The sequence below is a fragment of the Peromyscus leucopus genome, chromosome 7 (genome assembly GCF_004664715.2).
Source record: "Peromyscus leucopus breed LL Stock chromosome 7, UCI_PerLeu_2.1, whole genome shotgun sequence".
Lineage (NCBI taxonomy): Eukaryota > Metazoa > Chordata > Mammalia > Rodentia > Cricetidae > Peromyscus > Peromyscus leucopus.
The window spans coordinates 112309650-112326663 of NC_051069.1; the positions used below are offsets into that span (position 1 = coordinate 112309650).

At 37.5% G+C, this 17014-nt stretch overlaps 1 protein-coding gene across 3 annotated transcripts in view; it reads left to right on the forward strand.

Annotated features, from left to right (window-relative positions):
* The window catches only part of Sacm1l (SAC1 like phosphatidylinositide phosphatase), a 69857-nt gene extending 53076 nt beyond the window's left edge, over nt 1-16781 (forward strand). For all 3 annotated transcript variants that reach the window (XM_028890482.2, XM_037208076.1, XM_028890483.2), the window contains 9 exons: nt 652-731; nt 3987-4085; nt 5837-5975; nt 9355-9424; nt 9519-9591; nt 10585-10678; nt 10790-10882; nt 11505-11562; nt 14974-16781. In XM_028890482.2, coding sequence (XP_028746315.1) covers nt 652-731; nt 3987-4085; nt 5837-5975; nt 9355-9424; nt 9519-9591; nt 10585-10678; nt 10790-10882; nt 11505-11562; nt 14974-15110 — 843 coding nt within the window. In that variant the 3' untranslated portion in view covers nt 15111-16781. The remainder of the gene's footprint in view (nt 1-651; nt 732-3986; nt 4086-5836; nt 5976-9354; nt 9425-9518; nt 9592-10584; nt 10679-10789; nt 10883-11504; nt 11563-14973) is intronic.
* The last annotated feature ends 233 nt before the right edge of the window (nt 16782-17014 follow it).

Sequence of the window (17014 nt, forward strand, 5' to 3'; positions counted from 1 at the left end):
GCAACAGGTGGTGATGTTTGTAGTAGTCGGGATTTTTCTGGATATGTTTCCTGCCTGAGTCTGGAAGTAGCTTTCTGAATTCTTTCATATATACTGCTGCTTTTGAATGTCCCTATTTTTTAAAGAGCATCACTTGGTTTGTTCAGGCTTTAGGTGGTCTATTTTATGTCTCTATCCAGAAAGAAGCTCTTGCCCCAGGTATCCATTGGCTAATAGTTCAGCTGTAGCTTTTACAATGAGTCCATTGTTTTTTTTACCTTTGTGCAGTTACACCGTACAGAGATAGTTTAGTTCTTCAGATGTGTGTAGTTACATGTACATCGGGTCTTGTCTGCTTCTACTGGTTTGATGAAGGGAGCTAAAAACAAGGCTCCTATTGTTTACAACAAAATTCATCATATGTTGGAAGAGGAAGGACAAAATGCTGCAGAGGTTTCTTGCAGCTTAGAAGGTGGCTTTTTCTTGATGGCTATTTTGTTGGTTGCTGTAAATTTTGATTACTTTTCCATAGGTCCTACAAAGTTGGTTCAGATGACTTCCTTTTAAAGCTTAGCATTTCCTTGTTAATTTCCTGGTATCACTCTCTATCTAAATAGAAAGTCATGCTGTTTTTTTTTTTTTTTTTTTTTTTTTTTTTTTTTTTTTAAACAGGTGAACCACAAGGGATCAGAGAAACCACTTGAGCAGACATTTGCGAAAATGGTGTCATCCTTGGGTAGTGGGATGATCAGGTATCTTACTAGGTGTCTGTTGTAGAGTCTTTCAAGTCACATGTGCACTTATGTATATAAATATAAAGAATAAGCTATTACATTTCAACTTGCATTTTAAAACAGTGTGTATGTATGTGCATGTGGAGTGCTCATGGAGGCTGGATGTAAGCAACCCAATATGGATGCAGGTTATTGAACGTGGGTCATCCTCTAGAAGAGCAGCAAGTACTTTTAATTGCTCAGCCATCTCTCTAACCCCCAGCTTGAATATTTTCAGTACCAGATGCAAGCGTAATTTTCCTTTTGGTTGGTTTGAAATTTTCTCTGATGTAATTTATATTACAGAGTAACTTTATGGTCAAGTTTTGAATTTAATCTCTAGTTAAAATCTTTTCATCAAGGTTTTGCAAAACAGTGGCCTGTTAGGTCACAAATACAGGGTTTTTTTTTTTTTTTTTTTTTTTTTTTTTTTTTTTTTTTTTAAGGTTTTTAAACTTTTATGTGTATGTGTGTTTTGCCTACATGTGTGTCTGCATCACACACATGCAGTGCCTACTGAGGCCAGAAGCAAACTGGAGTTACAGATGGTTGTGAGCTGCCATATGGGTACTGGAAATCAAACCTGGGTCTTCTAGAAAAGCAGCCAATGCTTTTAACTGCTGAGCCAACTTTGCAGCCTCTTAAATTTCAGTACTTTAAGATTGCTTGATGTGGTTTTTACCACTGCATGAGCTGGACCCGTTTAACACTGTGTAGTGACCTCATCTGGAGCAGTATCTTTGCCTGTCCAATTAATCATAGGTGGTGGTTTTAGATACTCGGTGATGGTCTGATTAAAGCTGGACTACGGCTGATAATTCTGGTCAGAGCACTCAAAATAACTTACAGTGCTGCTTTTTTAAAAAGATTTATTTATTTATTATATATACAGTGTTCTGTCTGCATGTATGCCTGCATGCCAGAAGAGGGCACCAGATCATTGTAGATGGTTGTGAGCCACCTGGTGGTTGCTGGGAACTGAACTCAGAACCTCTGAGCAGCCAGTGCTCTTAACTTTTGAGCCATCTCCCCAGACCAATGTTACTTTTTTGAAGCCTTTTAAAATGCCATTCTTGCTTCCTGTCATTGGCCCACATGTATTTTAGTGCTAATTTCTGAGGGTTACCATTCTCTCTTGAGATAACCATTGAGGTAATAGATCTCTTACATACTAGAAGCCACACTGTGTGGATGGAGCAAGGGAGTCACACAGTAGTGGATGCTTTATCTGCATTTTCACTCTTCAGATGGGAGCATAGTCCCATCTGGAACTGTGTCCTTCCAGTCATCCTACTTGTGATTCCTGAGCAGAAAGTAGAATTAGTTATATGCCATACTTCATGTAGCCAGTCTTCTCCACTGACTGTCAGAGCTCGACTAATGAGTTTTCCCCCTTCTCAAGGGAAAGATGACAAATGGTAGGACACCTTCACATTTAGAGATTAACTAACTTTGAGTTGGATGTAGCACAAATCTTAAAAGGTCTTATTAATAAAAAAAGAAAACCGGAGCCAGATATTGTTGTGAAAGCTGAAAGATCAGAGAAACAGAACAAGTCAGCCACATTCTTACCATCTCTGAATCCTCAGCCTCCAGACAGTGGGCTCCTGTTTCCTCACGCCTTATATACCTTTTTCTGCCCTGCCATCTTACTTCCTGGGATTAAAGGCATGTGTGCTTCCCAAGCAAAGGCATGAGATCTCAAGTGTTGGGATTAAAGGTATGTGCCACCATGCCTGACTCTGTTCCCAGTGTGGCCTTGAACTCAGAGATCCAGACAGCTCTCTGTCTCCCGAGTGATAGGATTAAGGGCATGTGCCATCACTGTCTGGCCTGTGTCTAATCTAGTAGCTGGCTCTGTCCTCTGATCCCTATATAAGTTTTATTGGGGTACATAATATATCACCACAGTTGTACTTCTTAAATATTAGGTAATTTTAAAGGGTTCATTATAGATTGACAGAATTTTCTCTGCATATATACGTGTAATGTATAGATGTTGGTAAAGGAAAGTGATGCGGGGACAGGAGTGGGTGGGTAGGCTGGGCAGTAGCTAACACTATAGAGACTGTCTTGTGGCCCTGTACTTCTTACAGTCTCTAGTACACAACAGACACCCAGCCTAATCCACCATAGACTGTGCTGAGTTTCAATACTTTGAGCATATTGATCTGGAAAATAGCAAAAAGAAACCATATTCTTTGCACACAGGGATAGGAAATAAATATATATTAGGTATTCAGTTGGATTGTGCCTCTTGAAGTGTATATGTCAGTACTGTAAGTCTGATCTGCTTTACTAGTATTTGCTGTGCTTATCTGCTTTTATCTGCAGGCCCCTAGAATAACATGTGAAAATAAAATTTATCTTATAATTTTAATTAATTTGTCCTCCACTATTGATAGGAGCATGGGAGATGTGTGTGTGTGAGTAATAGTAGTAGTAGTTGTGTGTGTGTGTGTGTAGAGGAGGAGGAGTAGTCGTGTGTATGTAGTAGTAGTAGTAGTGGAAGGTGGATGTGAGTAGTAGTAGTAGTTGTGTGTAGTGTAGTAGTAGTAGTAGTAGTGTGTGTGTGTGAGTAGTAGTAGTAGTCTTAGTGTGTGTGTGGTAGTGTGTGTGTGTGTAGTTGTGTGTGTAGTAGTTGTGTATGTTTAGTAGTAGTAGTATGTGTAAGTAGTAGTAATAGTAAGGAGGCATGTGTGTAGTAGTAGTTGTGTATGTGTGTAATAGTAGTAAGGTGTGTGTGTATGAGTAGTAGTAGTTGTGCATGTATAGTAGTGGTTGGTGTATGTGTAGTAGTAGTGTCTATGGTAGTAGTTGTGTATGTAGTAGTAGTGTGTATGAGTAGTAGTGTTATGTGTGTATAGTAGTACTTGGTTTGTGTGTGGTAGTAGTAACAGTAGTAGGGAGGTGTGTGTTTGTGAGTAGTAGTTGTGTCTCTGTGTGTTTGTGTGTGTAGTAGTAGTAATAGTAGTAAGTAGTAGGGAGATGTGTGTATGTGTAGTAGTAGTAGTAATTGTTGTTTTAATAAGCCCAGAATAAAGGAGGCAAAAAAAAAAAAAAAAAAAAAAAAAAAAAAAAAAAAAAAAAAAAAGCCCAGAATAAAGGAGGCTCTATATTCCTAAGTATTATGCATGTTCACATATAGAGAAAAATCATCTTAATAGGGATTATTAATAGAAGGAAATTGAACGGTCTCCTCAGTTTCTGAGTATGTGGGGGTTTTTTTGGTAGGTATTTTGCCTTTGATTTCCATAAGGAGTGTAAAAATATGAGATGGGACCGACTAAATATTTTATTGGATCAAGTAGCAGAAATACAGGATGAATTAAGGTAAGCCATATTACTTCTTTAGAGAGATAAGGGGGAGAGATTTCTGTTTGTGCCAATCTTATTAATTATATATTTAGCAGATTTGTAAAGCTGTTTCACTGGGTTATCAGTGCTTATATATGCTGTTTTATCTTAATATTTTTGTATTGGAAGAGTGTTGTTGGTTAAAGAATAACTGAATTTTTACAATTGGGCTAATGTCAGGAATATTCATATATTTTCCAACTTTTACATAATTGCAGTTGGTTTATTACTATTTTGGTTTCAGTGGTCTGTCATTTTATCACAGCATTCTATTAGAAGCCTTTGTAATGACAATTTTCAGTGTCTTCTCTGCAGCCTGTTAGGTCACAACATAGCTTTAATTAGATGCTTCCTATCACATGGAGTGTCTGGGTCCTCTCCTTACTTCTGACACAGTGTGCTACAAGTGGTTCTCTTTAAATGAGTATTGTGTATCTTTTTGTGTGTGTTAAAATTTTGCTTGCAAAAAGATTCTTTAGCATAAGATTAGTGGAGCAAAAGATTTGAACATCTTTATGGTGCTTTTTGAAATGTTTGCTAAATGTTTTAGTGTGCTGGTTCACAGGTTTGTTTTAAAGCCAAAATAATCTATTCACCATTCTATTGTTTTACCTCTGTGATAGTTCTAACCTAGTACTCCACATGTACTTTTTTGTTTAATTTTTAAATTTTTGACAGTTTTTTTTACTTGTATACAGTATGCCAAATGTACTTTTAAGTTTCAAGTATGTCTCTGATGAGCATTGTTCAGTTCAATTAAAAATATATTAGTATACATAGCTATGAACTACAGTTACTTTGTTTTCCTGTGATATTCTATCATGAACACAGTAAAGGATGATAGGGTTGTACTATGGCTGGCTATTGAGACGAGATTGGCTAGGTTTGGCATTGTTGGTGGAGGGGATGGTGCCTTGGGTTCACCATTAATTGCTGTCATGCAGGAATTTTGAGGGGGCTGGTGTAGTAGCACACAGCTTTAATCCCAGTACTTGGAGGCAGAGGCAGGCGGCTCTCTGTAAGTTCAAGGCCAGCCTTGTCTACAAAGCTAGTTCCAGGATAGCTAGGACTGTTACACAGAGAACCTTGTCTTGAAAAACCAAAAATAAATAATTGAATGAATAAATAAATAAATACACTCAGAAGTTTGCCATCATGTTTGGCTACTGTATACATATTTGAGTGATCAAAGGGAAAGGAAAATTGAATTTTCAAAAATGTACTTTTCCTATTTTGTTCTATTTGCATGGTTATTCATTTTAAAAGAGGAAAAAAAACCATTTTAAGTGCATTTTCCAACCTTTGCTTCAGAGATTGTGGTTCCATTGATTCTCAAGGCTAAGAATTTTTATTTGTAACTCAGGAGATTCTGATAGGGATTTTGGAGAAGCCATTAACCCTGATATGTTGGGACATGGCTGAAATCATGTTAAAGCGACCTTAAGAAGCATGGTTTCCATAGCAATTGTTTCCTTCACTGTTCTCCCTATGTTTGACTTCTGTGAAAGCTGTGTTTTGAAAAAAACAAAAAACAAACCTGTGTTGCCTCAGCCATTCAGATTCTCATTTGGTCTAGAAAAATGAAATATGCCTACTGTGCACTCTATCTGGCCTTGTAATTTATGGTTTTAACTAAGATTACCCCATAAAACCTGTCTTCTAAGAGTTGTGTTGCTGGTATGTTTAGTGTACTTTGGTATAAGAGTGCTCACATAAATGTGTTTCAGTTATTTTTTAGTAGACTCTGCTGGCAAGGTGGTAACAAACCAAGAAGGAGTTTTCCGCAGCAACTGCATGGATTGTCTTGATAGAACTAATGTGATCCAGAGTTTATTAGCTCGACGTTCCCTTCAGGCCCAGCTGCAGGTGAATATTACTTACTTGAATCTTTCTTTTATTGACAAAAAATATATGTATTTTAAAAAAGAAGAAAAGAACCTTTGAAAACCAACAAAAAGTACTCACATTGTCTGCGCCCTAACTTGATGTTTTTTTTTTTGTATCTTGCCATCACTGGTATATACAAGTTTTCCATAACTCATCAGAGCACATGTGTGGTCCCTAGTTTGCCATTTTCCTTTAGTATTTATGTAATCATAGTTTTAAATAGTATATATTTAACTATAATTTGTTAAGCCATTTACATTACTGCATTTTGGGGCCTTTATGTAATACTGTGGAGTATGTATCTGTTTTTAATATCATTAACTTGAATTACTTCCTTTGGGTTTTAGTTTCCTTTCCAAATGCTTTGATTAATTAAGTTGACCAAATCAATTTAGGGAGCAAAGATTTATTCTAGCTCACAATTCTGGGTTGTAGTCCATCACTCTGAAGTGCCATGTGAGAGCATTCCTGGGGAGACATGAGCAAATGTATGTTCATTCCTGATAGGGAATCCACAACAGTATTCTTACCAAAGTAAGAATAACCATTGACGTCCAACTTAGTCAATCAGTGAGTTCATTGGGGTTACTTAGAGGAGCAAAAATAACTCAAATACGTATTACCTACAGCCTACACTAAGAGGTGATGGCTCATGAAACTGGAAACCTGGAGGGTACTGCATGACTTGCAGGCAGCTTGAAAGGTTGAAGAGTCACTTTCAGGCATCTTGGTGGTTTTGAGGGTGTCTCGGTAGTCTTTAGTATTTTCATAAGTTGGGAAATAAGGGAGGGACCTAGAGTTATCTAGTCAGTTTCAGGGACTTGCTAAGCTTCTGAGTTCTTTAGTTTATAGTCATGAGTTTTCCTGCAAGATAGAATGTTTTATCTTGGAAGAAATTGTTAAACAACATGGAGATGCCAATGAATCAAGATTCTGAAGCAGCCAGTTACATCTACAGTCAAGTGCAGAGAGAGTGAATGTATGCATTCTTGCTAGTGCTCAGCTCACTTTTACCTCTTTTCATAATTCAGGACATGTCTAGTTAGGGTTTCTGTTGCTGTGAAGAGACACCATGAGATGACAACTCTTTTTAAAGGAAAACATTTCATTGAGGTGGAGGCTTATAGTTTTGAAGGTTTAGTCCATTATCATCATGGCAGGGAGCATGGTGGCTGGGAATCTGGCAGCATGCAGGCAGACATGGTGCTGAAGAAGGAGCTGAGGATTCTACATCTTGATCCCAGGGCAACAGGAAGTGAACTGAGACTGGGTGTGGCTTGAGCATATATGAGACCTCAAAGCCCATCTTCACAGTGACACACTTCCTCCAGCAAGGCCATACCTGTTCCAACAAAGCCACACCTCCCAATAATGCCATTCTCTATGAGCTTATGGGGGCCAGTTACATTCAAATTTCCACAGGACACAAAAGAGTGGTATTGCTCACCATCAAGATGGGTTGCCCACATCAGTAATGAAATCAAGACAATCGATTAGCTCATCTTAATCTATACAACCCCTCATTGAGACTCTTCCCAAGTGACTCTAGGTTGTGTCAAGTTGATGATTAAACTAACCTTAGTTGGGCTAATTCCTAGAAGTGAAATTACAAAATTAAGGAGAATAAATATATTACTTTCTAAGAGGTCCCATATCGGTCTATTTTGATGTCAGCAATGAATAAGTGAATCCATTCTATGGAACTCTAGCTGCATTAGATATTTTTGTTTTAAGATATGTCTTATTTGTTTTGTTTTGCTTTTTGTTTCTGAGGCAGGGTCACTCTGTAGCACATGTAGGTTTTTAACTCTTGTTTCCCATGCCTCAACCTCCTAAATTCTAGGATTACAGACCTATGCTACCATATCCAACTCCTTTTTCTCTAATTTAGTGGTATATGAAGATTGTTTTAAAGGGTATAGCTCGGTTGGTAGAATGCTTGCTTAGTATGGATGAAGCACTGGATTTGATCCTACATAAACTGTGTATGGTGGCACATAGCTATAATCACAGCATTTGAAAGTGGAAGCAGAAGATTCAGGCCACCCTGAGCTATATGAGACCCTGTCTCAAAAACAAACAAACAAACAAAAAATTATTTTTATTTGAATCTCTTGTTCTGACAAAGGACATTAGCTTCTTGATTAAACGTTTCTGGCATAATTTCTTTTTAATTAGGATTGTGCTAAGGAGAACAAATAGATGCAAACGGCTTCTTCTATATGTATATTCAATTTTAAATATGAACAAAGCCTATACTTCTAAATCACATTGGCATTTGTTGTGAAGGACAAAGTATGTTCCAAATGTCTAGATAATTTATAAGTATTAAACTTTGTTTTTGACAATTTTTTGACACTCAGGAAATTTTGGTGTCTGCTTTAGAAGGAATTATTCCTGAGTCATAAAGTAACTGTGTCAAAGGAGTGATGAGCAGTCTAGTTTGTGCTGTGTCAATCTATTGAAGATACTTCAGCTATAGTTTTCAGTAGAAAAGGATTAGGAATGGTTTGGTCCCATGGCTACTCAGAGCCTGCTGAATTAGGTTCTATGATCTATTTCATGTGCTAAATACAGTTTGCTGAAACATAATGAACTTCAGAGCATCTTTGGGCAGGAGTCTGTGAGGTGGCCTTGTCAGATGGTGTGGGAACTCTCCCACTGAACTTTTCCCTCCAGTAGGGGCAGTTTTTGCGCAGCTAAAAGCCACTGAGGCGTTCTGACTCATTCTTGGCAAGAGATGGTGAGGTGTTATCTGAGGTGGTTCAGAAAGTTGATGATTTGAAACAAAGTCCAAGATAGGGCTTCCTAATATGTGGTTGGTAGACTCCAAAGAGTAGTCCATAGAGAAGAATTCAGGGGCTCAGCCACCCTGGAAATTTTATAAAAAGAGCTGTGTGTGTGCACTTGTATATAAGCTCATGTGTGGGTGCAGTTTTGGGGAAGATGAATATGTATAATTCATCAGATTCTTAGAGGTCCTTGGGGAAAGTAAGACTTGAATGACTTAGATGTGGAAGCCTGGGATGGTGAATGGTGAGGAAGGCAGAAGGGTAAAGGGTACAGAAGGGAAGGAGTAGTAAGTCTCATAGTAGGTTTCCCTCTACCTTTCTTTTCCCTCCTTCTAATACCATTCAGCTATTATCCCTGTTGTCCTGGGTTTAAGGGAGTGTGGGTAGAGGAACTTCTACAGTCTGTGGTGGGTGGACAAGAGCTCTAAAAGCTGAAGCACACCTGTGCTTTGCACCGGCAGGAAAAGAACCCCCATGATAGGATTTGGGGACTCTTGCCTTTTCTTCCTAAGTCAGGTCTGCTAAAATCTTATCCCTCATAAATGCTGGTGTGATTCTTTTTCTAGAGACTAGGAGTTTTGCATGTGGGACAGAAGCTTGAAGAACAAGATGAATTTGAAAAGATTTATAAAAATGGTAGGTAATTTCTTAATAGAGAAAGTTGTTCAAATTTTGAAATCAGTATTTTATATAAGAACTTTAATTGGCTGTTATTTTATTTTTCCCAAAGCCTGGGCTGATAATGCTAATGCTTGTGCCAAACAGTATGCAGGAACTGGTGCCTTGAAGACTGACTTTACAAGGTAATCCACACTTTTCATTTGTATTCCACATCCGTGGCTTGTAGTCCTAATGCTTTCTGGAGTTCTGTGGTTAGCTTTCAGGAAACAGTTTTACAGACCAAGCTCCTGGGCTTCACTAGGACTGTCAAGATTGCTGAAAGATGAAGCTCGGGCACTGGTGGGTTCCTATCCTCCTTGGGACAGTCTGATGCACAGAGGGTTAAGGGTTCTAAGGTACTTCTCTGACATCACTGTGCATCCAAATCACCAGTCTGACTTCACAGGTCTGTGGGTACAGCCTGTGAGCTGTACCTCTGCCAAGCTTCCAGACAATACTCCTGCTCTTTTTATTTGTTCTAGGTGCCTTTAGATCTTTTCTATAACACTGTAAAGATTTCTGAGAGCAAATGTTATTGCTAGTTGCTGTGTTGTTTTATATTTCTTAACATGGGCTGTACTTTTCATAGTTCTTGTTTTTGTAGCTAAAACTGTTTCACTTTCTTGCGTCTTCTTGGTAATGTTTTAGGGAACAAATACAATTGATCCTCTTATCCATGAATTGTAACAATGGATTTAGCCAGCCACTAATCAAAGTGTTCAGAAAAATGTATTTGTGTCTGTACTGAGCATGTGCACATTTTTTTCAATATCATCATTTCCTGAAAAATACAGGCTAATGGCTATTTGCCTCACACTTACATTGTATTAGACATCATAAGTAATTTAGAAAGAATAAGGGAGTATGATAGGATACGTGGAAACACTACACCTTTTTATATGAGGGACTTGAACATCTGTAGACAAGTGTCTAGTAGGGTTGCTTGTTAATACAAGGGGATAACTATATATATTTCTTGGGCCTGCTAGTGACTTCTTTGTGAAATGTCTATATTTTCAGGGATATTTTTTAATGTCTTTACTGATCATGTATTTTTATAAAAAAGAGTCACTGTTCATAAAACTTAGAATTTAGTATGCATGCATATAATTTAAAATTGGACCTCTCTTAACCAGAACTGGAAAAAGAACTCGGTTGGGACTTATAATGGATGGTTGCAACTCATTATTACGGTATTACAAGAACAACTTTTCTGATGGATTTAGACAAGTAAGTTTGTATTTGATGATTTTTGGCATTGAATGGTTATATCTTTGCATTATTGCTCAGTATAGTCAAATCAAATTTGGAAAGTTCACAATTTCCTTCTTTCTTTTCTAGGATTCCATAGACTTATTTCTTGGAAACTATTCAGTGGATGAATTAGAATCTCACAGTCCTTTAAGTGTTCCAAGGGACTGGAAATTCCTGGCAGTAAGAAAATTATGATTTTTCAAGATTGAAAGTAATGTGTCTGAAAGTGTAGAAAACACCTCTGTTGAAAAGATTGCATGCTGTTTCCCCCACAAAGATAAGGCCAGAGTACAGAGAAAATAACTGAGTATTTGCTTTCTTTCCTGACTCTACCATACTTCCTTTTTGTGTAAGAACACATAAGGAACTGTAGAGGAGACCTTTTTTTCAGGAGAACTTCAGTCTTATTGTGATCAGAGAATTGCTAGAGATAAATTTGTAAATGAAAGGCAAAGTGTGTTTGGAATACTTTTCTTTCCTCCTCTGTTCACAATACTTTGCAGCTTTTCTGGGGCCTTATGCCAGATGGCAAGGTGCCCTGGATGGAAGAGAGGTCTGTTGTCCTGGACAGTTATTTCTCAGGTTTGGAGCAGAAGCATGTTTCCTTAGATCTCATAACTTTACCAGTTAGAAGATTTAGGTCACTGTGCTTAAACCCATAAATAATGGTGTTTGATTAAAAAAATATCTTGTGTATATGAGCTTGCAGAAGTTTTGATCTTTTCCAAGCTTGGTGGACATACATTATTTTATAGCCACTGCTTATTCCTAAACATCTGTGTCTTTCAATTGTATTTTTCAGTTGCCTATCATCATGGTTGTTGCCTTTTCAATGTGTATCATCTGTTTGCTTATGGCTGGTAAGTGTATTCTTGTGTCATATTCTTTTTATCACTCTTGAGGCAGGGTCTTACTGTTTAGCTCTGGCTGGCGTGGAATTCGCTATGTAGACCAAGCTGACCTTGAACTAAGAAAGATCTACCTACCTCTGCCTCCTGAGTTCTGGGAGTGTGTGCCATAATGCTTGCCTTCTTACATTTATCTTTTAGAATGTTGAATTGGTTGTTCATCTTGAGTTTTGAGTCCACTCAGTACTTGATGTTTACTTACTAAGTTTAATGAGTAGTTTGATAATTGGGTTTTATTTTTGTATGTGTGTGTAGTGCTAAGCAGCACTCTACCACTAGGACATACCTCTAATTCCTAGCAGTTTTCTCTTGTTGTTATTAGTGGTAGTGGTGATTCTTTGTTTAAAATCTCATTTTATTTTAAATTAGTGTACAGGCTATTTGATATCATTATAGCATTTTCAAACAAAGTGTTTTAGTGATTCTCCTTCTCCCTTATCTCCCCCACCCCCTTCTGCTTTAATTACTATTATTATCACCTGAGGGTGCACATGTAGAAGTCAGAGGACAACTTTGGAATTAGTTCTCCTTCCACTTTTATATCCAAGGATCAAACTCAGGTTGCCAGGCTTGCAAAACAAGTACCTTTACCTACTAAGCTATTTGGCTAGCCCTATTTTTTTTTAACTTAAGATATATATATATATATTCTTGTTACCAAACTAACACATAATAATTATAGAGAATATAATTAGGTAAAAATGAAAAATAAAAGTTGTTACTCTGCCTTCTAGAGATAAGCTAACCCTTCATAATTATTTTAAAATTATGTGTATATAAGTATGTTGCTTGTGTAAGGCAAAGTGTGTGTGCAATGGTGCATTTGTAGAGGTCAGAGAACAACTTTGAGGAGTTGCTTCTCTCCTTGCACTGTGGGCTCTAGGGATCAGACTCAGATTACCATGTCTGTATGACAAGAGCCTTTACCCACTGAGTAACTTTGCTGGCCCTTATTTATATTTTGATGTTTGTTTCTTGAGACAGGGCTAACCTGAAACTTCTATGTAGATGGCTTTCTGGATGGCATCCTCCTGATGCTCCTCCCCAACCTCCCATGTCCTTTGGTGCCTGGCTTTCCATAGCACTCTCTGTACTTGTCTTCTGGCATGGCATGTTCCTCATTAAACTCATGAATATGAAGAAATTTGTTTTTTAGAGGTGGAATATTCTCCTGGTGCATCTGATAAAACCACCGTGTATTTTTCTGCACAGAATGATTTTCTCACTGTTTTTACCACCCAGTTATCAGATTTTTGAGGGAGAGACTATTTTGTTCATTGTTTTGTCTGCTGTGTCTGGGCTATAGTAAACTCCCAGGTGCTTTCTGAATTAGGGATTGGCATCCTACCACCACCACCTTAGTCTCTAATATCATCAGTATGCACTTCTTAGGAGGAGGATCAGTGCCATGCATCTCTGTCCTCAATGGAGTTTAGCACTGTGAACAGTCACCACATAGTTTGATACAGTACTAGAGTTTGTTGACTAGAGGGAAGAAGCCATAGTAACTTGCCAAACTAGTTAGCAAACTTCTGTAAAGAGCCAGACAGTAAATATTTTTGTCTTTATCTATTTCATGTTGTCTCTGTAGTATATTCTTTGACCTTCTAAAAATGTAAAACCCATTCTTACCTACAGTGAAAACAGGAAAAGGGTATAGGAATTGCTTACAGTAATGATTGTGATTCTCTGTCAGGTTTTATAACAGGAAGGAAAAGGGGATAAATCTAGTCAGCATGTGCTGGTTGCTCAGAGGCCAATAGCTGGTTTCATTCACTCCCTGGATCCTCTGACTTAAGAAACACTGCCCAGTGGGTGACCATTTCCTGAAAGTCACTCCCATTAGATGAAAGTTTACTAACTTTTGTTTTGTTTCCTATGCTTATGACTGGTTAAAGAACTTCTAGAGGGATAAGAAAAGTTAATCCCAAGATCTTGACCTGAGTGAAGTAGTGGATTCCTCTGGGAAGTGTGCAATAGCTTATAGGAAGCTTCATTCTTGACCTGGGAATGAGCACAGTGGCACAGTTCTTACCTAGCATGCTTGAGGTCCTGGTTCAGTCCTGTCCTGGTTAGGGTTTTTTTTTTCCCCTTCCCAACTTGATGCAGGCTAGAGGCATCTGGGAAGAGGGAACATTACTTGAGAAAATGCCTCCATAAGATTGACCTATAGGCAAGTCTGTAGGGCATTTTCTGCATTAATGATTGATATGGGATAGCCTAGCACACTGTAGACAGTGCCATCCCTGGGCAGGCAGTCCTGGGTTATATAATAATGCAAACTGAGCAAGCCATGGAGAGCAGTCTATTAAGGACCATTCCTCCATGGTGTCTGTTTCAGTTCCTGCCTCTAGGTTTTACCTTGAGTTCTGTCCTGGCTTCCTTCAGTGATGGACTGTAAAGTGTAGGCCAGATAAAGCCTTTGCTTTCCCAGGTTCTTTTGGTTATGATATTTATCACAGCAGTAGAAATCAAACTAGGACAAATCCCCAAACAAACAATAACTTGCCTTCTGCACTACAACTTTTAAGACTCAGCTATGAAAATTGATAATGTTGCAGATTTAGGAATATTTTTAAGTAAAAAAAAATATTGAATGCTGTGGTTAGTACCTGTTATGTAATACATGGTGATAGGGGTAACTGATTTCTAGCCCTTGCTGTGGTTTTCGAGAGGGAACGTAAGTGCACTACAACCTCTGATGTGGTAGGAAGTCTAGAAGTGGCATTCTTCCCTTGAATGATCTCACTGCCATTTGACTACATGTATTTCTCTACAGTTGAGGCCAGCAGATGTAGCAGGGAAGTAAGCCAAGGCTCAGCTCTTCAAAGAGAAAAACAAAATAGGCCTTTGCTCCATGGGTGCTGCTATCCTTTATAAACTCAACCAGCAGAGTTGTGTTAAATGCAGTTAAAATATGTTATGATTTATACAGTTAACTTAAATATGTAACTTTATTAAAATACACATTCTGTAGCATGTGTTTTTATAGGTATTTGATAATATCACATTGATCATAGAACTATGATTAATTAAGCTGTTAGTAGTTTCTTGTGCTAGTAAAGCATTTAGTCTCAATGATAATTATGATTTATGTGGTAGTTTGAAAGAGAGTAGTCCAGTTCTAACAATGTAGCCTCAGTATTGCTGGGAACTTGTCATAGAGGCAACAAGTTCTTAGGGTTTCACAGCTGATGGTTCATCAAGCCTTGAAGAGTTAAGACCAATGGTTTAAACCTTAAGAGGTTCTTATATTTTTTCCTGTGGACATGTTAGTAAACTTTAGTGTGAAGTTGTGCTATACAGCTAACAACTAGATCTGGCATCAACAAATGATGCATTATCTCTTTTTAATATCAACAGGTGACACTTGGACAGAAACACTGGCGTATGTCCTCTTCTGGGGAGTTGCAAGCATTGGAACATTTTTTATTATTCTTTACAATGGCAAAGATTTTGTTGATGCTCCTAGATTGGTCCAGAAAGAAAAGATAGACTGAATTTGTGTTTGTGGAAAGCGGCTTGGCTTGGAAGACTCCATGATGCAGAACTGGAGTCTTTACTGACCTGCTTTCCACATCAGTCCCAAGGTCTTCTTAAAGCATTTATCCAAAAGCACCTCTTGCGGTCTAGGCTGGGTGATGGTTTAGGATTGATCTATATTACTGCTTCGATGATCTCTTTACTGTTGGGATGGTTATATTTATAATTTGAAGCTGTACTGTAATTCAAATGTAGCTAAATTCAGCTCACAGATCAGAAGAAATATTCACTGTCAAGTTAATCAGAAGTTCACAGATAAGTAATATATTTTAAAAATTTAACTTCTTTCATTATTTAAGACAGTAAAATTATTTTTCTAGCTCTGTTTCATTATTGTCATTGTAAAGCAGCCACTGTTAGCAAACATATTTTCCATATATCTTTGGACTTTTCTTAGAAGTTTAATAATATGCTAATCCTACTATGTTTATAGAATGTCTCTTACAGGTATCAAGTAGTTTGATAAGTTGTAATTTCACAGGAAGGAAGAGGAGAATGGGATCTAGTTGTTTGAAGTTTCTAGTAGCTGCCTCTTGCCTTCAGCCAGCTTGAGCTGCTTTAATGCCCCAGCAGCTTAAATGTCATATATTTTATCTTTTTTAAAAGGTGTAAATGAAATCAAAGAATGTAAAGTCTGTCTCTTATGCTAAGGGTCCAAAGTTGCCTCTTTTTAAGAACTGCTCTATTGTGGAACTTACACTAGATTGGCCGGCTGCTTCCTCTCATATCTTGTGGGAACGCCCCCCCCCTTTTTTTTTTTTTGGTTACTCATTGAGACATGCAGACCTCAGAGAAGGTCTTGTGCTAGATTTGATTCACACTTGGGGTAGCAACTGCTTTTCCATGCATGGTACTCTTGCTTTATCACTTTGTCAAGGTTTTTGTTGGCTGTCAATAAGTGTCTGAAATTTAGTGCTTCCAGGTAGCCATAGTTCTCCAAATCAAGGACCAGCTTTAATTTATGCATAAAACAGACAGAAAATTGCGCTTCAGAAGCTGTGCATAGTTGTAAGGCAGGTTATATATTAAAATTGTAATTATGAGGTTTAGATATTAGAACAGTATATAAGGTAGTATCATTACACTATCTTAAAACAATTCAGTTAAACACTGCAATGGTACATCAGTGTTTTGCTTAAAAATATGTAAAGTTTTTTTCTAATAGTAATACCTTATGTTGTCCTTAAATATTACTAAAAGCGCCTTTATTTTAACATTACCTTTTTTCAACATTATCTTTTATAAACAAGAGTTACTGCTTTTAGAAACTCGGGGAAAATCCTGTGTAGCTTAAAATCAGTCATTAAAACTCACAGTAGGATAAGTAAATAGAGCCACCTATTCTGACATGTATATAAGCATAACTTGTTCCAAAGATGGAATATTGAATCCCAGCCTATGTCTACTATAGTGTATTATTCAATTGTTACTGGGCATTTCACAGTAAGCACTTCATGTCAACAGCTACAGCAGACACCAAATCTGAACCACTAATGTGGCTACTTTACAAGGACTAATGTCAGTGGGTTAGGCTGCAAATGATCAATGTTTCAGAGCCCTGCAGTGATTTTAATTCATGTACTGTACATCCATATGCAAAAATAAAATGCCATATTCTTTTCTAACTACTGTTGGTGTTGTTTCTGTATTTTTATCAGAAGTGGTATTTTTCTGTCTTAAAGCAATGTTTGATTATTATAGAAATACTAGTCATAAGTAAACAAGAAAACCAATAGCATCTAAACTTTACCAGTGATGATTACCTAAGACATTTTTATATATTTAACATTGTTTTTTATAGCTAAAGCTAAGGCAACATTTAGTAATATATAACATTTACTGAGATTTAATGTCCATGGAG